A 24973-nucleotide genomic window follows, 5' to 3' on the forward strand; every position below is an offset into this window, starting at 1 on the left:
CAAAATAAAAAAAAAAAACAAACACATCAAACGAATGGATAACAACTGTCATATTCCTGGCTTGGTACAGGCATTTTCTTATGTAGAAAATGGTGGATTGAACCTGGTTTTATAGCTAGCTAAACCTCTCACTTGTATGACAGTCGCATCAAATTCCATTATATTGACAACGATGTGTGAACAAAACAAATAGACACAATAGGTAAAAATGTCAAAAATAGGGGTACAACAGTCAACATTGTGTTATCATCTTAATCACTATAAAAAACAAACAAATGTAACGAAGAAGCACAAAAAGGCATACATCAAATTTAAAATCCTCATTTTGCTTATATTATACGATTTTATTTATCTATGTAAAATCCACCCATAAAGGATGGAAGGTTTTAAGTACTGGCGTAAAATCGCGCGTTTGAAATTCGCACAGGTAGACATAAAATAATTTTGTCGTTCAAAGTATGAGGGGATACATAAATACAGAGTCACGTAAAATGGATATAACAAAAAACAGACTTAACAGTAAAAGTAATATTAATAAATAAAATAAAATAATTGTGTGGTACAAAGTATGACATCATACATAAGTACAGAGTCACGTCAAATGTATATCACAAAAAACAGACTCAACAGTAAAAGTAATATAAATAAATAAAATAATTTTGTCGTTCAAAGTATGACGGGATACATAAGCACAGAGTCACGTCAAATGGATATCTAAAAAAAAAACAGACTTAACAGTAAAAGTAATATTAATAAAGATAAATAAAAGAATACTATAACACGTTATTAAGATGATAAACAACGTCAGTACGCACAATCTATACTTCAAGACCATCGTGTATTATTTGTGAAGTTGATACGGAATATTTATCAACAAGTTCTTGGTATGAGTATGTATGTGCTAAAGTACCATTTTAACTCATTTGAATGCCTGTTTTGATGTGTTAAGTTTATATATGATAAGGAATTTAAAAAATCAGGTCAACCCCTCTCACTGAGGAAACCCCACATACATCAAGAAGGTTGACAGGTCTGCTACAGTAATCAATAGCTTGTCAACACTAAGATTATGTTTCATAAATAAATACCGAAGACCGTGATTGAGTGTTACACAAATATAACTCTCAATCACGGTCTTCAGTAGCTATTTAACTTTGCAATTGGAACTGCGTTTTGAGTACTTTTTTAATTGAAAGAATTCATGCAATTTATAATCTTTTAAGAGAGCTTTTCACTGAATGAAATGTTTTACAGTTGATAAGACTTTCAATTCCAGAGTTCCTTCAAATACTAGACCCTTTGTAACATCGTTCATGTTACACAAGTATCTGTTCTGATAAAACATTCCCCAAAATTTATCAACGCATACAATAAAAAAAAATGCTATGCATTATGATATATGATTAAAAGACTTTTTCATAATGAACTGATGAGACAGAATTGAAAAAAGACATTTAGTTATGTAAACTTCACTTGACTGTCATAAAAGTAAAGAATACAAGAAATTAGCATATTTTTTTTTTTGGGCCTGTAATAACACATGCGATTAACCACCCAGAAAATGTCCATCTTGCACGACCATTACCACTCATCATATGTCCCTGTGGTGTGAAGTCATTCGACGAGCGCGTTAAAACAGTATCTTCAACATTCAAACTTTTTATAACAAACCCTGTTGCGGAGTCATCATCATAATTTAATTCTGTGTCAGCATGGATTATCCCGACAATTTTTCCATTTACCACAAGTTCGATGGCTATTTCACCGGGTTCACCAGTGCCAACTCGTTTACCTTCTACAAAGATAGACCATGTAAATGCGTATACACCTGAAACTGGTGCCATAAACGTACCAGTGTAGTTGTTGTATGCATATCCGATGTTAGACTCTAGCTTATCGTAAACAATTTCTCGTAATTTTCCAAACGAAGGCCCTTCAAACCTTCAAACGAACTTGACATATAAGCTACAAATGCTACTGTTTGAGTTGAGTCGGTATTTGACAGTAACATTCGCCTTGAGTTGTCTCTTTCTACAAGAAAAACAAATAACCAGGCAACGGATCATTTATATGTATGACGATGGTAATCTGAAATTTTTCAAATAGACTAAGTGTACATTCACATGCATATAATTCACTCCAATGTTCGTTAATCTGATTCATTTACTAGCTCAGAATATGCTGTACGTTAAATTGTCGACACTATTTTGGAGAGGAAACCTCTTGTGACACGCTTGTTACTTCTATATTGTTGTAATTTGTACTATCAAAGCAACAGTGGTCAATGCATTAAAGTTATAAGTTACAAATCAAAAGTATAAAAGAAATTCTAATATCGTATTGTTTACATACTGCTTATTTCTTCTAGTCGCAGCATACTTTGTTTGCAGTCATTCTCAAGTTTTGTGAATTTTTCTTCTAAAACTCTCAACTTCTCCATAAAAACTTGGTTTATGTCATCGTCAACTTTACTGGAAGAGGATGACTGTATCCCAGTAGCCATAATAAACACATGAACAGAAAGAGTTTATATAAACATAATCCTTGTTATTTGGAACATTGTAGTTAGTGCAAAGATGTTATCTATAACTTTTTCACATAGTACGAGACCTTGCACAGTTCATTACCTGATATGACGGCATATAATCGTTGTCGACAATTTGACTTTGTGGACCTTTAAATTAAAAAAAAAAAAAAAAATTCATATCAGTAACGAATTTAGATTAAAATGTTTTCCTCGTCTGTGGTTGCTTTATGTCAGTCCTTATTAAATATGTCACTGGAGGTTATTCAATCAATCAATCAATCAATCAATCAATCAATCAATCAATCAATCAATCAATCAATTATTCCTTAATGTTTTTGTTGTTTTGTTAATGATAAGTTGTTCATGGCAGGTATTTTCTGTTAAATTTGTAAACAGTTTATAAAGACTAGGCGTTATTTTGAGTTTGAAATGCAAATGGAAAATAAGTATTTACACTAGGGAAATGTCTTGCGTCTTTAAGGGCATGCAATACAGTCACAGGGAGGTAATGTTATTTTTCGCGACGTCAAACTGCAACTAATCGGTAAAAGATGCATTTTTCGAGTGATTTTAATTTTGAAAAAGAGTACATGGACACCTCTGTTTTAAACTGGCATTTTACTTGATACCCTATGAAGATTATTTATTCCAATTGTTATGAAGAAATCACCGATGAATTTTTCTTCATTAGATACATGTACAGCCAAAAATACCGGGTTTTTGCTAACATCTTGAAAAATTAATAAAAATAAATTATTTCCATAGAATTATTACACAATTTAAGAGGATACTTTTGTAAAGGCGATATTTCAAATCGTTTTACAAAACTTCGCATGTGCTTATCTTTTGAAACAAAAAAGTTTAATATGTCTACCCAAAAGGATAGAAATGTCCAAGAAACCGACATTTTAGGTAAATGTCTAAAATTTTGACCCCATCTATCTCTGGAGTAAGTTCACGAAGTATTAAAATTGTCCCTAAGATTTTGGTGTTTTTTTTTTAACAAGGCCAAAATATTACAAATTTCTCATAGAAATAGTTGTGATATTACTATAAATACAAAATAACTTCATTTTGGCACATCAAATAAAAAATGACGAAGAATTGACTCCATAAGTATGCAGGGATCACCACAACCTATTTAAGGATGGCGGTGCGCCACGCTTAAATTTCTAGCACCACGTTAAAATTCCCAGCGCCACGCTTATTTTATTGTCCGCCACACTTGAAAGTTCAATAGATTGAAGTTAAATTTCAGATATCCTTAATCCAATTATCATGTCAGTGGCAATTAAGAAGTCGAATTATAGTTAATTGCCTCAAGGGATGTACACTGACAGCCGATTATATTATTTACATGGTCTCGCGTGGTTGAACAAGGTAACAACCAATGAACGATCATGCCCCAGTTTCTTCAACTTGAAAAGTAAAACTTGTTTGCAAACTACAGTTATTTCATAGATGCATATGTTTGTTTATACCTTAAATGGAATGTTTATATCCTAACAAGATTAATAAAAGCAGTAATCCAGAAAACAAATGGATTACCTGACCACATGGTCCTTTTGTTGACAACACTGTCACATGATCTCTTTAGGCGGGAAAATACTGGGGAATACCTAAATAACAGACAAACACTGTCTGGTTATTTTTAGACAGTTAGATCTGGGATAGGAGTTTCCTTATCTTAAAACTCATTTAAAGTAAGAAAAGAGTAAAACTGGATATATAATTCCTTTACATAATTATATTGGAAAAGAGGGGAGTTAATTTAATAAAATTCTACATACTATGCATTATTTGTGTTGTAATGTCAGTTTTGGTTAAATTTTCAATAATTCTTGACAGTTTTTAGCACAATTTACTTTGGTCGCCCCCATGATCCAGAAAGTGTCTGTGTCTAGGGATTCAATATCATCATTGGTAACTTTTGGTTAACATATTGGATCCTAAGTTACGGCCATGGGGTTTCTTAAGCTTTTAGGTTCGAAAATGCACAAAATCATCATATTTTGACAATATTTCCATTATGTGCTGATTTTGAAGCCAAGAATGTGCTCTTTATTTTAAAAAGAAGTAAGGCTTTTGAAATAGATTCATTCAAGAACCAAATTATGACTACTAATGTATTTTGAAATTGTCTAATTAAGTTGAAATTCAAGGCCATTTTTGGCCTAACGTGAACCTTGTCGGTATATGCTTTATTACATATTTGAATTGACTAGGTGAAAAATAGCTTGTATGCAAATGTTCGTAAAAAATCACCGTGGTTGCGAAACTGTATCGTTAAGCAGGATAGCCTACAGACCTGTATACTTAACAAACCTCTGAACGAATATTTCAACTTACTAGAGGTATATTGCTATCAAGATATTAATACTTCTTGTCATACATCCTGTTGATATGTATATTTTAGCATTTCAAAAGTTCGTGTTTGTGAGGTCTACACTGAATACATTGGAGGTGTACTGATATATATTTAAGTCTTTGGGACACGGTTTATTTATTACCGGTGTTTAAATTGGACATTGCACAATCTTGCAGTAACTGCAAATGCTTTTAGATCGATACTGTGTGTCTTTGTATTTTTGGCTTTTCATTTTTATGCTCGGCACCGATCTGATGAGTCTAACCCTTTCGAACTATTGTTTTACAGTTTGCAGTATGTTGCGTCTCAGGTTAGAAGTGGGTTTGATCGATCATCAACATGTTAAATACCACCACAAAAAGTCATTATTTGTGTGTCTATCCCAAATTATGAGATCTAGTATCTAATTTCAAGTAATTGTCACTGGTTGCTGTCTGTCATATTTGTTTTTCGCATATATTTTAGCATAAAGCGGTTGTTTTCTTGTTTGAATTGTTTCATATTTTGTCATGAAGGGCCTTTTCAAACTTACTATACGGGATGGGTAATGCTCATTGTTAAAGGCCGTACGGTAATCTGTAATTGCTTACATTCACATCATATTAAGTCTCTCTTTGACATTTGTCTCATTGGCAATCATACCACATATTCTTACTTCACTATTTATGTTCATTTTTTCGGGTGATATGATGATTTGTGATTACTTCGGGTCTCTCACAAATACTGCCGATTTCAATTGAATAAAATGATTAGACTTTATGTAACATGTTAGTAGTGTTTTTTTCTGATTTTGTCTTCAGCGGTAATAACCAACCAGGTGAAGCTACCTTAACTGGTTTCCTATAACATCAATCACACATTTTCCGAGATTTTCATATTATGGGCCTTTTTTTATTTCATTGTTCATGTTAGTAGTCATACTATTGCCAACAGAACTGTACAGGTTTTTAATTAAGTGTTTCAATTTTACAAAATATCGAGATAACCAAAGGTCGAAGATTTGTTCGCAGTTTAAACTAGTTTCATCTCATTACATGTTATGTCTGTACCAAGTCGAGCTTTCCTAACCATGTGTGTTCGTTGTCTTTGCACATAGATGATATATGGAAGGGTCCAGTATTGCTAATGCATGTTGTAGTTAACTACCAGATGTATAAAGTAAAGCACATTATAAGCCAGTCTCAATTTTTGTCAGGGGAATTGTCTTTCTGACACCATATATGTTGTTGTTAATGAAAACTCCTTGCGGTGTAAGTTTGTACGGATTAATATGATCTCAAAAAATGTGATTGAAAAAGAATGATGTGGCACTACGTCGCCTGTACTAACTTAGATATATAAATAAGTAGATATTTTATAATTGCTAACGAGACAACACAATCCACTTTAATTCAAGGGAAATGATTTAAACAACTATAAGTCACCTTTTTGTCTTTCAAAAATTACCGAAATACATACTGTGCAGTAAGCTACAAAGGGACCCGGCATGACAAAATTTGAAACTAGAATATATTTTTAATGCACAAAACTAGTCTATATACTACACAAATATATAGACACAAGCATGCAATGCCCGAATCGTTCATGAAACTTTATCACCACTCAGTCAGTTCATTTTGTTTACGTCATTAAACACATTTTGAAACCAGGAGCCTATAACCAAGCTATTTTCTTTTGTTGCCGTCTGTCATAATTGCCTTCGCTGAATGTTTTTGCGCACATCATGCATAAATAGATGGCAATGATTAAGTCAGTACAATTAAGAGCCGTTCTTAAACTTTAAAATACAACAGCAAAAAGTTTGACGATTCATTTATTCAATATTGTACGATATCAATTCATGTGTATGAAAAAAAAAACCGGTAAAAATGAAGGAATGGCGTATAGAATTTATTGCAAGGGACCTGACTGATACTAGACTAAAAATTATCTTTTTCAAAGAAAACATAAAGTAGTTATTAGAGATTCGTCTTCGTCATTGTCCATTGTTTCTGCGAGGGTCCCCCAAGGCTCTGTTCTCGGTCCCCTTTTATTTTTGCTGTATATAAATGATATTGGCGAAAATTTAATTTCACTGACTAGACTTTTTGCTGATGATACGTCGCTGGGATATTCCACCGCAAGCATTACAGACTTAGAGGTAGTAGTTAATCATGATTTAAACATACTCAATGATTGGTCAAAAAATTGGTTAATGTCCTTTAACCCAGAAAAAACGGAAATAATGATTTGCTCAAATACTAAGATTCCAAGTAATTTAAGTTTTTCTTTCAATGGAAGATCAATATCTAACACATCAAGTCATAAACACTTAGGTGTAACTCTCTCCCAGGACGCAAAGTGGAATGAGCACGTAGAAAATATTTCCAAAAATATTACAAAGCATTTAGGAGTCTTAAGAAAATTAATATTTAAGATGAAAAGACAGAACTTAGAAAAAATGTATCTGTTATAAGTTCGTCCTATATCTGAGTATGCTTGCGAAGTGTGGGACAATTGTGGTATTTGCTTTTCAAACAAATTACAAAAACTTCATCTGCAAGCTGCGAGGATTGTAACAGGACTGCCAATCTTTACTAAAACCGAATATTTATATTTAGAGACTGGCTGGGAACCCCTTCACAGTAGGAGGCACAGAAGAAAACTCCAATTATTTTATAATATGTACAATGGTCTCGCTCCACAATATTTATGTGATTTAATTCCCCCAACTATACAAAGTACAACTGTTTATCCACTGCGTAATGGCAATGACTTAGTAGTCCCCTTTTGTCGACTCTCCTGAACAAATTCTGCATTTATTCCCTCGTTCATCAGAGAATGGAACAAACTTGATAATTCTATCCGTACACTTGATACCCTATCTAAGTTCAAACGCTATTTGTTGAATAATACATACGAAGCAAAGACTGTACCTAAGCATTTTATGTATGGTCCGCGGAAATTGAGTGTAATTTTAACACAGCTGCGATGTTCAGCCTCATTTCTAAATAACGACCTACTTGAATCAAATATAATACAAAGTCCATATTGTGCTTGTGGCGCTCCGCGTGAGGTTTCATTTCATTTCTTCTTTAATTGCAATAAATACGCCGATATAAGGAACGATCTATTAACCAACATTCATCGTCTACAAGTGACAATAAATCTACAGTTGCTCACTGAGGGTAGCCAAACTTTAACATACGAGGAAAACTGTGAAATCTTTAAAGAAGTCTTTAGATATATAAAAAAATCAAAAAGATTCCTTGTAGTATAATCAAATAAGATATGACTGAACAAAAAAACATCGTGTCCACAGAATTTCATGAATTTTTTTTCTTTATATTTGTATTATTTCCTATTTTTTCTTTTTTTTCTTTTATTTATATTTTTTCTTTTCTTTTCTTTTTCTCAATTCTCCATCCTTTTCCTTGTTAATTGCGTTAGGCTTTTTGTTTCTTTCTTTTTCTTCTCTGACTGTGCAAATGCCTCATTTTACTATTACCTTTAATATATATATACTGAACTGTGCATGCTCTGTATAATTGTTATTGTAATTTTATGTAAAGGAGAAGACTTTATTAGTTGGTTAAACTTGTGTCCGATCCTTTTTGTATCTATGAGCAAATAAAATCGTTATAAACTAAACTGATACTCGAGGAATTTCATTGACAAGAAAATTAATACAAAGGCGATTCTATTCAGTCATAAGACGAGAATATTAATTTCAGTTTTCAGGACCTAATTCGATCACTCCTCGTCGTTCGTTCATACTCAATTATTATAATACTTCTCTTACACAAGTTCTTTTACAATGGTAAAATGCAAAAGTCTAGCGAATCAAATGGCAGACATGCATACAATACAATGTGTTGATAAATGACAAACAGAAAATTTTAAACGTAGATGGAATATTGTCAATCAAATAATGTCAAAGCCTAAAACAAATAACAAATGCAAAGGTATATAATCCAGATCTACAAAACATTAGCATATTAAAATACTTTAGCTCTTTGGTAAACACTAATTCATGGGTTTGACACTATTTAATGTGCATCTCATTAATGAATGTTTCACTGCCGGTTATACAGGTTCCGTCTGTATTTTTGCCGCTTTTTGTTTAAATTATTATTTTCCATTGTTGTTTTGACTTATCTTTAGTTTTGTGTGACTTTATTTTTTTTTACTCACTGGTTTCAAATGTTTTCTTCCCTTTATTTTCAAATAGGCACCACTCTCCAAATGAATCTACTTATGTGTGTGCATGAGTATCAATGCAAAGGAGAAAAATCACATTTTGTAATTGAAATGGTTACTTTTTAAATGAATGTCAAATGCGGTAATGATTCATTTCGTGTTTTTCTTCATAGAAAGTCTCCAATACGCTAGTTTTCGTTTTTTTTTAAATTATTTCTTTATAATAGCTTATCAACGATAAACTGTAGCGAGCAATATAATATATATTACAGTTAAACTTCAGCGATAATAACAAAAATGCTCCTGAGTGTCTCCAACTGAAATCTGACATAAGCCTCCGAGATGACTTTGCTTCTAGATCATCGCCCAGTAGCATTCAGATTAAAGGGGCACTAGCTACGAGATATGAAAAAAAAATAGAATATGATTTCGTTTAGTTCAATCATTAATAAAAGTGAAATAATGAAATAATAATTCGTTTTAAGAAGCAGCCAATTTGGTATAATTTAGTCAAAATAAGCAAAGAAATATCGCTGATGAATTATTCACTTGCAATTGGATAATTCGACCTCATTAAATCCGTATTCATGTGACCTTCAATTTAACCAATTAGCTAGAGATTGTTTACGCATGCATAAGTCGTGTTCATCTATTAAAAAGAAAAGAATGGCAACATTGAAAGTGAAACATAGGTGAACCATTTAGTTGACTGATTTGATCCACAAAAAATCATACTTATACAGGTACAAACGTTAATTAGCTTATTTTTTTTACCTATAACATGAAATCAAACAGACCTATAAAAATCCAATTGCACGAGGTCGCAATCTATTTATATTTATGTTTATGTTTATATCGGGTTATGTGAGCGTCGGTAGTATTCGGAGGCCATCTCGATAGTTAATTAGATGGCGTCTAGACTAAAATACACAAAAATTCTGATATATATATTATCGAGTACATGCTTTCTTAACTGTACATTTCAGACTTATTGTAATTTTGACATAAGTTTTAGTATGTTATAAATCAAATATGAAAATTTGAGTCAAATCGGTGAACATGAATTTGACAGCTAGTGCCCCTTTAAAAGATTGGAAAACGAAAAAAGAGTACTTATTTTGAAAACTTTGACAACAAAAATGTATTTCCGCGAAGTTGTCTTGTCTAATATTGAATAAGGATATGATAAAGATGTTTTAAAATGGTTTGGATGACGATTTTGAATCATGCGTAAGCACAATTTAGATAACTAGATAAATCATTTATTCAATATCAGAGCATATTATACTTTAATCTACATCAGAAACCAGTTTATATAATTTAGTTACCATATTGTATCTGAAGTTGTGTTCAATACTTAGGATAATACACGAGGTTCGGGAAATATTAAAACTGATGTTCCTAATGTTTCAGCCCAACATATATCGCTAGCCTGTATTTGTATACTATAGAGAAATCGCTTTAAAGCCCCGCCCCCTGTCGGACTATTGCTGTTGACGAGTGTTGTATAAACATTCGTGACCTCAGAATGAGTATTACAATGACTTTCCAATGACGTAATGCTCCGTCTATGAGTGTTCCAGTCTCCGATCCGCAACCCACTTTTTGCTCATAGACAATCATGAACAGCAGGATAAACTCCATTTTCTACGGCGCCAATCTTCAAATTCAATACTTGAATGTGTAAATTACAAAATCAACCATGCACCACTGTGAATAATCAGTGAATGCACGGAAAGTTTGAAATTCTGAAGCGTAGGACAAATCAAACACTTTTGTCTGAAATGTTTTGTTATTTCTTTTTACTGTTGAAATTAGTTGTTATGTTATAATAAATAATTATCAACTTTGAGCGATGTATTATTGTTGACCATACGAGATTCTTTTCGGCGTACCGGTCATCAGCTGATTTTGTGATTGTTTTTTAAATATTACTACGCGGGCCTCAAAGGATTTTAAATTGAACATAAATGCAATAAATATGAGTTTTTCTGTCTTTCAAAGCAAAAACAATGTACAAAATTGATTGCACGATAAAGACAATAACTGTTCATATACCGTCTTCTTATCCGACATGTATACCTATCTTTTTTGAATTGGATTTTTATCCTTGTCAATGCTAATAGTATTGAAAAATCTTAATTAGTTAACCACCTGTTTTTCATTTTTTTTTGTCAGTTTCTTTTGTCGAGTCTTGAGTTTTCTACGTATTGTTGTTTGTCTTTACGTAATATTTGTTTTGTCATGATGTTGCCTGTTTTTTCTTCTACTTATAGTTTTAGATTGTCATTTTTAGACCATCATCATTTACTTTCTAATCACTTAGTCAATAACGGAACAATCAAGTCAGTTAAATTTTGATTTTCTGCAAACGTCCGTAACCAATCAGTCAAAATAAGACAGGAAATACGAAAACTCGTTAAAATTTTACACGATGAGATGAATTTAGATTAAAAAAGGCAACATTTGTATAAGTGAAGGTGAAAAGAAGCAAAAAAAGAAATATGATAATAACATGATTCATTAATTAACCTAAGTATGTTAAGGTAGTATGAACGTTTACTGTCATCTTTGATTGCGAATGACTGTGATTTTAGGCTAGATTTTTACTGGTATAATTTGTTAACGTAGAAGTTTTATTTTTTGTATTTTCATTGGTTTCAAAAAGTGAAAACGTTGCTTTATAAAGTAGAATTAACCCGGTGAATACGGTGACTTTATTTAAAAAAATAGTTCTGAAAGCAAATTATTAGTTATCTTTTTATCATATATATTAAAGTTCTATATCAAGGTGTCCAATCGTTTTTATTTTATCATTAACTGAATTTTGGCAAACAGGATTTTTCTTAGTTATACATGTATTCGCCTGCAATCATGTTTAACCCGCCTGTCCCAAGTCACGAGCCTGTAATTCAGTAGTTGTCGTTTGTTATACATCAAAAAAAAATTTCGTTGCTATTTCGGCAGGTTTACAATCGCCTCCAAAGTATGGAAAGCTTTACATCAACTAAACATGCATTACTTCAACTAACAATCAAATTCCTGTTAAAACAAGGGAAAGTCAAACACACTTGCATCTATCATGCTTTGATTAGATAAAAGGAACGAATGTTGATTTCATTGTATCATAAAGGAAGAATAAATTATTTGAAACGACAACGTGACAATTATTCACCAGTTCAAATATTAAATCTACCAATACAAACATGTAAATAATAATAATAATGGTTTACATATTCGAACACAAACCACAAGTTCGATTGATATTTCACCGGGTTCGCCATTGCCAACTCGTTTACCTTCCACAAAGATAGACCATGTAAATGCGTATACACCTGAAACTGGTGCCATAAATGTTCCAGTGTAGTTGTTGTTGGCATGTCCGATGTTAGACTCTAGCTTATCGTAAACAATTTCTCAAAATGTTCCAAATGAAGGCCCTTCAAACGAATTTGACATATTAGCTGAAAATGCTACTGTTTGAGTGTGGTCGGTATTTGGCAGTATTAATCGCCTTGAGTTGTCCCTTTCTACAAGAAAAACTAGCAACGGATCATTAAAATATATGAATATGGTAGTTTGAAATTTTTCAAATAGTGTTCATACACATGCATATACTTTACTCCCATATTCGTTAAGCTCATTTATATACTACCTCAAAATCAGTTATACGTTGAGAATACTTTTTTCGGTTCAATTTTGGAGGGGAAACCACTTTTGATATGCTTATTACATCTTTCTTGTTATATTTTGTAGTTATCAATGCATTATGATTGTAAGTAACAAATCGAAAGGACAAAAAAAAAATACTAGTATTGTATAATTTAATATTTAGCTAGCTATAAAACCAGGTTCAATCCACCATTTTCTACATAAGAAAATGCCTGTACCAAGTCAGGAGTATGACAGTTGTTATCCATTCGTTTGATGTGTTTGAACTTTTGAATTTGCCATTTGATTGGGGACTTTCCTTTTTGAATTTTCCTCGGAGTTCAGTATTTTTGTGATTTTACTTTTTAAAAGTAACATACTACTCATTTCTTCTATTCTCAGTGTACTTCGTTTGCAGTGATTCTCAAGCGTTGCAAATTTTCCCTCTGAAACTCTCAATTTCTCGATAAAAGCTTGGTTAATGTCGGTGTCAACTTTACTCGAAGAGGATAACTGTATCGCAGTAGCCATGATAAACATATACACAGACACAGTTCTTATAAACATCATTTGTTTTGTGGAACATTGTAGTACAAAGATATTTTATCTTTCTCGTTTTACTTGACCTTATCACATAATTGTACACAGTTCACTACCTACAATGCCGGAATACAAACTTTGTCGACAATTTCACTTTGTGAACTTATAAAATGTCTAAAATTATCATACTAATAACAAATTCAGATGTAAAATTGTTGCTTGTGTTAAATATAGTTATATATATTCAGACTGGTTAGAGTAGTTGTAAAACGGGTTATTGTTATTTTGGATTTAGATATATTGGTTATATATGCACATGAAATCCTTTGGCGGTTTAAAGGGTGGGGTTCCGTTATATTATATAAAGAAATTGTTGAGGTGTCAGTTCATCGAAGGTGCTCACAGTAACTACAACGTACATTTATTGTCTTTGTATATGTATAAGTACTATTTTAGTCTTAGAGAACATTCATAAGTTGAAATTGGGTTTTGGGTCAGTAACTGCAAGTAATCTTAGATCGGTACTGTGTGTCTTTTGTCTGTTTTTCTTCTTGTTTTTATGCTCGATACCGATTTGATGAGTCAAGCCCTTTCAAACTATTTTCAAAGCATGTCCGTATGTTGTGTTTGCGCATCACTGTGTTATGTTAGAGAAGGGTTGAACTCCGCCATATTCCCTATATGCCTATACCAAACTATGAGTATTTGATTAAGTGGTTGTCGTTGGTCGCTGTCTGTAATTTTTGTTTTTCGTTAATTTTTTAGCATAAATCAGGCAATTGGTTTTCTCGTTTGAATTGTTTCACACTTTGTGATGCCTGTGACCTTTTGAGCTTACTATACGGTATGAGTTTTGTTTATTGTTGAAGGTTGAGTGTAATTTTACAACATGTCTTCGGGATAACCAAAGAGGAAGGCTTGTACGCAATTAAAACTAGTGTAACCTCACTGCATTTTTTGTCTGTACCAAGCCAAGCTTTCTGAACTATGTGTTGTTCGTTGAATTTGTACATAGATGTGTTTTGGAAGGGTGGAGTGTTGCTGATTAATATGTTCAGTTGTAATATGCAGTACTTGCTGTCCCTTTATGTATAAGGTTATAAAATATTAGATAAAATGTCTTAATCAGTGGCAGTGATTCACTGCAAAAACTAGATGTCAAAAATAAAGCACATTGTAGGCCAGTCTCAATTTTGTCAGTGGAAATCATTTACCAGGTGTCTCCAAATTTTAGTACGTAAAGATTGATTAAAACCCGAAATCGTCTATTTGAAACCATATACGTTGTGGGGTAGATTTCTAATTTGTAAGGATTAATATCTCCAAAATTGTCATGTTTGTTAAAAAAAAGAATGATATGGAACTACGTCGCCTGCAATAGCTTCGATAAGTAAATAAGTAAATGTTTTATGATTGCCAACCAGACAACAATCCATTAAGGACCAAAGGAAATGGATTAAAACAACTATAAGTCACCTGGCGTCCTTTAAAAATTAGCAAAATACATACTGTGTAGTAAGCTACAAAAGGACCCGGCATGACAAAATGTGGAACTAGAATATGTTTTAATGCACACAATCACATGCAATGCCCGAAATGTTCATGGAACTTTATCATCAGTCAGTTTGTTTCTACGGCATTAAAACATTTTAAAGCCAGGAGCCTATTATAACCAGGTTGTTGTCTTTGGCTGCTGTCTGTATTAATTGCTTTTCGCTAAATGCTTTGGCTTTAATCTGGCCGTTCGTTTGTTTCACATGGTTTTATCCCGAGGTTTATATACCTTACAATACGGTATGAGTTTTGCTTATTGTTAAAGGATATACGGTAACCTGTAGATCTTTACACCCTTGTTTGTTGATCTTTGTTGCGTCCGATGCGCTTTTCTAAACTGCCAATACCGTCATCTATTAGTCCAAACTATCGAAAGCGTGTTCATCGAAATCATAATAAATGCCAGCTAAAATTACTTAACCTACTGAAATCTTGCCATCCTGAAATCCAATATCGGAGGCTGTATTTCCGATTAGATTTCATGCAGCAACATTCAAGAATAAACTGCCACGTCCGGTATGTGTTTTTGTTTGATGTTTTTCTGCTTTTCAAACTGATTTTTATAGTTTTTTCTTATGTTGTGCTGTTAAACCACTGCCCCAGGCTAGTCTATTGGATGAGATATGTGTTGATAAATAATAAATATAAGATTTCAAATGTAGATGAAATGTTGTCAAGCAAAGAAAATAAAAGACCAAAACAAATAACAAAAACAAAGGGAAATAATCCAGATCTACATATCATTTGCATTATAACAGACTTTAGCTCTTTGGTAAACACTAATGCAGATATTTGACACTATGTAATGTGCATCTCAATTAATGATTTTTTAACTGCCGGATACATATGCTTTTGGTAGTCATACAGGTTTCGTATGTATAATCGCAGCTTTTTGATAAACTTATTATTCTCCATTTTTGTTTTGATAAATCCTTAATTTTGTGTGATTGTAAATGTTCACTTACTGGTTTCAAATGTTTTCTTCCCTTTAGTTTCAAATGTTTTCTTCCCTTTAGTTTCAAATGTTTTCTTCCCTTTAGTTTCAAATGTTTTCTTCCCTTTAGTTTCAAATAGCCACAACTCTTCAAATGAATCCACTTATGTGTGTATGTGTCTCGATGCAAACAATAAAAGTCACATTTTGCAATTGAAAAACATACTTTTTTAAAACGAATGTCAAATGCGGTAATGATTCATGTCGCGTGAAAGTGTTTTTCTTTATAGAAAGTTTCTAATACGTTAGTAACACAGAAGCCACGTCTCGTCAGCCATGCCATTAAAACTATTATCAGTAATACAAATGACACAGCGCCTGTTATCCCACCAATAAGCTTGGCATTAGATGAATGTTCAGAAGAAGCAATTTTATTGTCAAAGCGAGTCGGGGCTCTTTCATACAATGGTGTTTTACCGTCCTCTGGGTTAGCACTTGATGGAATTAATGGCGTTCTTAACTGATCACACTGGTTCAAACATGGATTGCACCCAGCAGGGGGGTTAGCCTCATAGGTAGAATTAGTGTCGACTAAAATAAAATAACATAAAAATAGATTGACTCAGTATTTCATTGAAAGCATAACTCGTCCTTCTAATGTATGGAAATACATTTTGTTGAGTAATTTAACAAAAAAAATATCTTTTTAAGTCGGTTATATGAATGGACCTATATATATATATAAAAAAAGTATAAGCCAACAAAGAGTCTTCCTAAAATGTACGCAAACTGAAGGTCAGACACGGAACGAGAAATGACGACGAGTGATGTTTCCTTAGATAATTGTAGTGACAAATATGTTTCTTCTTTAAAAAGTTCGTCTGTTATAATTGACATTCCAATTGATGTATCTCTTCTTCTTGAGTGATAACGTAATTGATCGTATAAAGAATACAGTTGTAAAACTGTTTTATATAGCATTAATAGAAAGTTGATCTTAACAAAAATTGATGAAAAGCAATAATTAAATTTTAAAAAATCGTCCTGATAAGTTGGTAAACTTATAAAACAAACTATAAAAGTTCAAAAAAGGTATGCCAGCATGCCAAGAAACGATCACAACTATAAATTATTATTGGTGATTAGAGATTTACTATAATTAATTGTCGGTTACTGTTTCCCATAGCTTAAATATACATGAAGGTAGTGTGCATATTTCTGTTGATATGAGTCCAGGAATGAACAGAAAATCTACAAATAAGCAATCCATGATCATCCATTTGTGTAAGGTAATAAATATATGCTATTCAGTCTGATTTAGTTTATCAATTCATGCCATCAAAATAGTATCTTTTTTTATATTATTGCACCCGCTGTAGCTTTTGTTTATTTAATTACCTGATATGATATAAGACTCGTCGTTACCTGGGCCTGAACAGACGTCACATAAACTATCTGGAATTTCATTTGTAATATGGACTCTTTCTCCGCCCTCTGATTTAACTGAAATATTGCTTATTTTGTTATTACATGTTTTATAGATGACACATGTAGACAAATATATAGTTTGCTTTACTGTCCGATATTTTTTGGGAATCCGGTTATCCCTTTAAACTTGTGTATTATGTGATAAACGATTAGAGCTATTGTAATAATCCATGTTGATCAAAAGTTTAAACAACTTGCTTACAAACTTTGTTTGATTGTTGGCTGAATCATTGTAATGAAGATTGACACCTAAATTCAATAGACGGACGGAGAACAGTTTGTTTTCTATATATACAGATTTGATTGGTCAATCAGTATCATAGTGTTTCCAGTCAGGCACATTAAAGATAAAAAGAAGCATGGGTTAAAGTGGATACAGGAAAAAGAAATAGTTAGTTAAAGGAGAACCAATCTTAAAATGGATAAAAAATGTAAAGCATGATCATATTTAATGTCACATTTTAATTGTAAATCTACTGTTACTATTACGTTGTCAAAATATGATTTCTTGTAAGCAATTACAGAGACATATTATAATACATATGTCTCTGCTAGTTACGTACAATTTTGTACTTCTATCCTATTTTATATATTCTACAAGAAAAAATTAACTTCGGATCTATTTGTTGAAAACTGTTTGATTTTTTATGATTTGAGAAATCAGTGGTTCGCAATGCTTTCAGGGTCAATGCAGGGGAAGTAATAAAGGGAATCTCTGACAAACACAAATAAGTGTGTATTAAAAACAAAAGTAACACAATTTTTAAGACTCATTCTTTTATTTGCATGCAATAAGATTTGACTAGTATGCAACAAAAAACGAAACACTATTCTTGCCACATTTTTGATTTTTTGATATGCAAGTTTCCATCTAGAAAATTATTTGTTCACAATTCCCATTTTAATGTTTATGATGATCCCTAATTCTTTTAATAGTTTAGTAGGGAACGAAATCTATATAATTTCGTCATTACAATCCAAATAAAGAAGCGAGAAATCCCAAACCAGTCAAAACTTTAACAAGAGTGCACACGCAGAAATGTCTCGCCTGCTTTACTGACCATTGATTTTATGTTGAAAATCTTAAAGATAAAGGTTTTACTACAAGTTTCACATACATTTAACATTCCTAAATATCCATGACAATGAAGTCAAGGTCAGATAAATCCTGTCAGGTAGACATGTACACCTTACAATCATTCCATACACCAAGTGTAGTTAACCTTTTACATATAGAACTAGAAAAACAGACCAAAATACAAAAAAAACTTAACTTTGACCAAAGAACAATGAAAATGAGGTCAATGTTAGATAAAACCTGCCAGACTGACATTTACACCTTACAATCATTGTATACACCAAATATAGTTGATATTTTGCTTATAGTACTAGAAAAACATATCAAAACAGAAAAAAAACAAACTTTACATTGACCAATGAAGGATGAAAATGAGGTCAAGGTCAGATGATACCTGCCAGACTGACATGTACCCATTACAATCATTCAATACACCACATATAGTTGAACTACTGCTTATAGTATCTGAGAAACGGACCTAATTATGTAACTTTAACCTTGATCACTGATCCATGAAATGAGGTCTAGGTCAGGTGAACTCTGCCTGACGGACATGTAGACATTGCTGTAAGGAACACATATACCAAAAACAGCTATCTTATTACTCAAAATAAGTGCGAAATTCACATGACAAAAACAAACTATTTTCTTCATAGCAGTCTCCGAACCATGAAAATGAGGTCAAGGATAATGGACATATGTTAGACGGAAACTTTGTAACATAAGGTATCTGCAAGCACGGTATGAAGCATCGAGGTCTTCTACCTTCCGAAATATAAAGCTTTATACAATTAGTTTACGCCGCCGCTGGTGGAAAGTAATCCTTATGTCTCGAGGCGAGACAAAACTATTTGACAGCAGTTTATATTATCTATTCATATAAATTGTATTAATGATATAAAAAAATAGTATTTATTTTAAACATGATAATAAATGAAGATCTGTCATCTTCCAATATTGAAAACAAAACAAAAAACAAAAACAAAACAACAACTGTACGCACAAAACTTTTCATCATCATATCAAATAAAAACAATCACCCCCATCAAATCTTGCTTTACTATACTATAAAACTTATAATATTATTAATTAGTTTTCAGAATTGGTTCACATTTCACTATTTAACTATTCTTTTTCCTTTATACCCTTTAAGTGCCTGACTGGAAACAAATATATTCATTATTCAATCAAATCTTTGTATATAGAAAACAGACTGTTACTAGGCGTAGTTGAACCATTGAACTTAGGTGTCAATCTTAATTACAATGTTTGAGCAAACAGCAAGCAAGGCATTTAAACTTTTTATTAACATGGAATATTATAAAAGGTTTAAATGTATATATTGTGTTCAAGTTGTAATATTAAACAAATTATAATTTGTACAGACGTTTGGTAAAAGATGTCAGTTGGCCTTAAGATTTTGATTGTAGTTAATTTCATGAAAGATTTCAATGTCTTAATCAAAGTATACCGGAAGTCAACTAACCGATACCGTCAAATAATGACGCTTTTATATTTTAGCAAACTGGACTCATTGAAGCTAGAAAGAAGAAATTTTGAACTAGAGACACACGAAATAAGTATGTCACAAGCCCAAGGAACGCATAAACTACTCTCAGACGAGCAAAATAGTTATGTATTTAGTTTGGTGCAGAAGTACATTATCAAAAGCAAGCATTTTAACCCTTGATGTTACTGCTTCATCATCCAATAAGAACCCAATCATTTCACCACTCTGTATACATTACAAAAAATCATTCTTTTTTTTTCTCTATTGTATTTCACCTTTTTCATATTTATATATTCATTGCAGAGCATGCCAGTATTTATATCTATGTATTGCTCAATAAGTGTATTATTTGTGTACTAGGAGACAGATTTGTAAAAGCAAATTTGCTTGTTTCTGAATACTAAATATTTATTTTAATTGTATTATTATATATCGTTATGTGCTAATTTATCTGAATGAATAATATTTAAACTAACACATAAGCTGTATATATTATCATATGGAAACATTCTCACCAGCCATCAGATTGTAGTATGTGACATTTTCCGCTGTCATCTCAAATTTCTGACATAGATATGCTCTGTAATGTGCTCCAAAAATCGTATGGGTATATTTTGATCTATTAAAAAAATCAAAAACAAGCAAGACAAATAATTTGTATTATTTATAACAATCAAACAATGGAAATTATCTGCAAAAGTTGGGTAAAATTCATTCCAAAAACTAAAACCGATCTTAATTAACTTTTCGATTAGAAATAATTCTGCGAGCTATATTTTAGTTTAAAAGGAGCCTAAATATATTTTGGTGGCTTCGGGCTGTTTTCTTCTCTTTGGTTGAGTTGCTGTCTCTTTGACAAATTCCCCGTTTCCATTCTCAATTTTATTCATTGGACTTTTATTATTTAGTTTGGTATTTATTTTACAAAATTTTTTAACTGCAGATAAATACATGCACAATATATTTCTCAAGAACAATTTTTCTAATAATTATGATATCTAGTTTCATACTAAATTTGAACATATCTTGAATTTATGTTATGAATTTATATTTTGCCTTGATGTTAATTTACCTAGAAGCAACAAAATCACCATCTTTGGAGTAACATTCCCATTCTGTAATGGTGTCTGAATATAAACGATAGGTCCATCCTGTCAAAGAAGATACACTGTAGGTAAGCGGACCTTTTGTCCGATCATTCCAAACTTTATTCTGTAGCCATTCAGGATAGTCACAACTTGCTGAAACAGCATACAGATCTACTTTGTATATTAGTGTGATCTTATGCGACCTTTATTCTCACCTCATTCGTTAGAATTCAGTCTTGCTGATGTTAATTAGTTCAAGATTTGAATAAACTTGGAACTTCTTGTAGGGTAATCCGATAGAGGAGCCATTCTCCCAATAATATTGCTGGAAAATTGACTTGAAGTTCATACATTTGTACAGGTGTTACCTATAGGTGGAACGGCAGTATTTACTTTCCGGGAAATGAGTTGCTCTTTTGTGTACCTTACTTAGGTCAATGTATCTGAACACTGTGACTGGATAAAAAACACAACACCTACTTAACATATTTTCCCAAGCTGAGGGATGAATCAAGTGTAGAAGAATATGAAATAATTTTACTTACTGGTGAAAATGAATTTTTGAGATTTTTTTAAATTAACTGATACATGTAATGGCCGCAAAGCACTAGTGACCTTAGATTCCTAAAGATATAAGGATATTAAGTAAGCGGTCATCATACAAATTCACATTTATTTCTGAATATAATAATAAAAGTAATTCAGTTAACTGTGTAGGTTCTGGGTCAGTGTTAGAAGATGGTGAAAATTCTAAAAAGGCTTATATACATGATTTTTTTATTAGTTGATTATTGGTTTTAAGCAAGCTGTCAGTAACTGCGAATGCTCTCAGATATGTATTTAGAGTCGTTTTTGTTGTTTTGGGGGATGTACAAGTACCCTGTAACGTCCGGTCTGTGTTTTTGTTAGATGTTCTTCTGCTTTGTATCGATCTGATGAGTTTATCCCTTTTCATCTGATTGTTATAGTGTGTTGTATGTTATACTGCAACACCACAGGTTTGGTGGTGTGTGTGTTGGAGGGGGGAGGGGGGTGCAAACAAATTCAACCCCTCCACATTCTCTATGTCCCTGTCCCAAGTCAGGAGCCTATAATTCAGTGGTTGTCGTTTGATTCTGTATGTCGTTTTTCTTTTATTATTTTGTACATAAATCAGGTCGTTAGTTTTCTCGTTTGAATTGTATTTCATTTGTCATTTCGGGGCCTTTTATAGCTTACTATGTGGTATGGGTTTTGCGCATTGTTGAAGGTCGGACGGTGACCTATAGTTGTTTTAATACTTTCTTCGTCATTTATTATCTGATGGACAGTTGTCTCGATGGAAATCATACCACATCTTCTTATTTTTATATCATTATCCCTATGGCCAAGGAAATACTATCGTTCCAAATATACCCAGCCTAATCTGTAATCAGGTCAAGCCAGTTCAATTGTACTGATGATTGTAAAGGGTCTTAAACTTCTGATCACACGATTATAAATAAAGTGAGATGTTGCTTATGCATAAATGAAACAGTATCCACACTACAAGGGAAACAAAAATCATCTAGCAGGAAAAATAGTATTCAGCAACAGACAGGTGTCTATACAATATGGCAAGCTCTTAGTCTCGAGTCTACAAAAATTGTAAATGAGTATAACAGACATGCCATTTGCTTACAACGAATAGTTCAATTCTTTTTTTCTACAAGGTCTCTCTTGAAATTTTCTTATTAGACGTTGTATTCTAATGCAGTATATAGACAAGTGTCGAAGAACTCATCAAAAGGTAAATAAAAAGCAAAGGAAAGAGTAATTAAACAGTAACTGTCCGTTGTTAATTTATGTTGATCATTGTCATTTTGCTTAGTTTAATCTTCTTTTACTAATTCTTACATCGGACAAGGACTTCTTAAAATGATTTTACTGTGCGTATTGCTTTGCGTTTGTTTATTCCACATTGGCTAGAGGTAAAGGGGAAATTTAGATCTCACAAAACATGTTTAACCCCGCCGCATTTTTGCACCAGTCGCAATTCAGGAACTCCTAGTCTTTTTTTTATCTTGTGTTGTTTTTTTGTTTTTTGTTTTTTTGTTTTTTTATTTGTATGTATAGAAGTTAAGTGAGGCATCAATTTCTCTGATCTAGTGTACATTAATATTTAGGGGCCAGCTTAGATAGGTAGAAACTGGGCATATCCCAAAGAAAACCATCTAAGGTATGTAATTACTCAGTTTACATTTTATACATGCAAAATATAATCTCATTTAAATGAAATTTTATGAATGAGGGAAAAATTACATTGAACATTCACTACACCAATCTTTGAAATAAACCGAAGAAACCCACACATTTTAATCGTGACTTTACAAAACCAGGACATACATGTAATCTGCTTGAATAGTGCGTTTATGAATATAAAACGATAATATCGAATTGTACTAATATTTGGTCGATTGAAACTTTTTTTTATTAGGTACTTGCATAAATCATATATGTGTAAAATGTAACATGTTTCATGTAAAATGTAACATGTTTCAGGTAAAATGTAAGATGTTTCATGTAAATATTACGTTTCATGCAAAATATTACATGTTTAATGTAAAATGTTTCATGTAAAATATTACATGTAATATGTTTCATGTAAAATATTACATGTAATATGTTTCATGAAAAATATTGTGACGTCATTAGCTTTGCAATCAGCGGTATAAATGTCTCATAAACAAAAATGCATCATAGATGAGGGAAAACTCTGTCCTGAATGTAGATGTATAATATCTTCAAGTTACTGGATAAGAGTTTTACCTAACAATTAGTGCAACATATCCACTGCATTTATATTTCCGAATTGTCTGATATTTTTCATCGACACATATACCGTTCTGTTACGTTAATTCATTTAAATAAAACGACCAACTACGAGTGTTTACTAATTAAGAACATAACGATTTGTATCTTCAAAACCTATTATAATTGTAACTCGTTTTATACATTGATAACAGCCACTATCATTTTAAGTATTAGAAATAAGAAACAAATATCACTTACAAAAGATTGATTAATTGACTGGTGTTTTACGTCACTTTCATCGCTATTGGCCATTTGTGGCGGTCAGTTTTTACCGAGGACCACCGACCTTCGGTGGGAAAGCTAACAGTTCTAGTCAATAAAGATTGGAGTCGAGCGAGCCTGCCACGTGATTCGAACTCGCAAGCTCAGTGTTGACAGCCTAGTGATACAGTACTTGGAACTTAATAAATAGAAGGGACTCATATCATTTACAAAGGAAAAAGAAACACATATGACTAACATATATAAGGGAAAACACATATCACTTACAAAAAAGAAGAAACTCATATCACTAACATAAATAAGGGGAAAAAACACATGTCACTCAATAAATAAGGGGAGAAACACATGTCACACACAAAAGAGAAGAAATACATAACATTTATAAAAGGTTGTCTCCATTGTTGTGCTAGTTCATGTTTATGTAACTGGGAAATTAAATCAAAATATCGAAGAACGTGTTTCTTCGTCGTTTCTTGTAAGTATTTAATGATGGCATGAACTCCTCAGAACGGCCATTAGCATTGGCTTAAACTTTTTTGCCCTTAAGGTTGATTGTGAGAACATTATATAAAGGTCTGTATAGGGATTACAGAACTGTTTACAGATAATGGGCCACCAATAAAGGATCGGAAAAAAATAGCAAAAGAATGAAAAATATAGAATAAAAGATGGTAGAATATGAGGAAGAGAAAAAAAAGGTAAAAAATAAATAGAAAAAATGGCTTAAGAATTAAAGAACATGCAGTAATGAAGGTCCCCATTCAGACTTTCTTATATTATAAGATATTAGAAATACATAAATCATTCATTAACAATGCAACTTACCATAACAATATATGATAAATAACTTTAAAATAAACAATCTAAATAAATCCTTCATGTCTGTTTCTTCATCTTAGCAACACGTACATGTAACTGGCCTTTATCCAATGACGCAGTGAAAATACAATAGAATGAAAGGTTTTTAAAAATTTTACTTTTGAAAATCATTGAATGTTTTGT

At 32.2% G+C, this 24973-nt stretch overlaps 1 protein-coding gene across 4 annotated transcripts in view; it reads right to left on the reverse strand.

Moving 5' to 3' along the window:
* LOC127714979 (uncharacterized) overlaps window positions 1-24973 on the reverse strand; it is an 88421-nt gene extending 63448 nt beyond the window's left edge. The window contains exons 1-5 of one of the 4 annotated variants that reach the window (XM_052221015.1): window positions 24797-24973; window positions 20902-21070; window positions 20345-20448; window positions 17152-17256; window positions 15470-16344 (exon numbers count right to left, since the gene is read on the reverse strand). In XM_052221015.1, coding sequence (XP_052076975.1) covers window positions 16013-16344; window positions 17152-17256; window positions 20345-20448; window positions 20902-21070; window positions 24797-24851 — 765 coding nt within the window. In that variant the 5' untranslated portion in view covers window positions 24852-24973 and the 3' untranslated portion in view covers window positions 15470-16012. Of the gene's footprint in view, window positions 1-15469; window positions 16345-17151; window positions 17257-20344; window positions 20449-20901; window positions 21071-24796 lie in introns of those variants that run through there. The other 3 variants (XM_052221016.1, XM_052221014.1, XM_052221013.1) reach the window with 3 other exon arrangements.

This window comes from Mytilus californianus, unplaced genomic scaffold (genome assembly GCF_021869535.1).
Source record: "Mytilus californianus isolate M0D057914Y unplaced genomic scaffold, xbMytCali1.0.p SCAF_9, whole genome shotgun sequence".
NCBI lineage: Eukaryota > Metazoa > Mollusca > Bivalvia > Mytilida > Mytilidae > Mytilus > Mytilus californianus.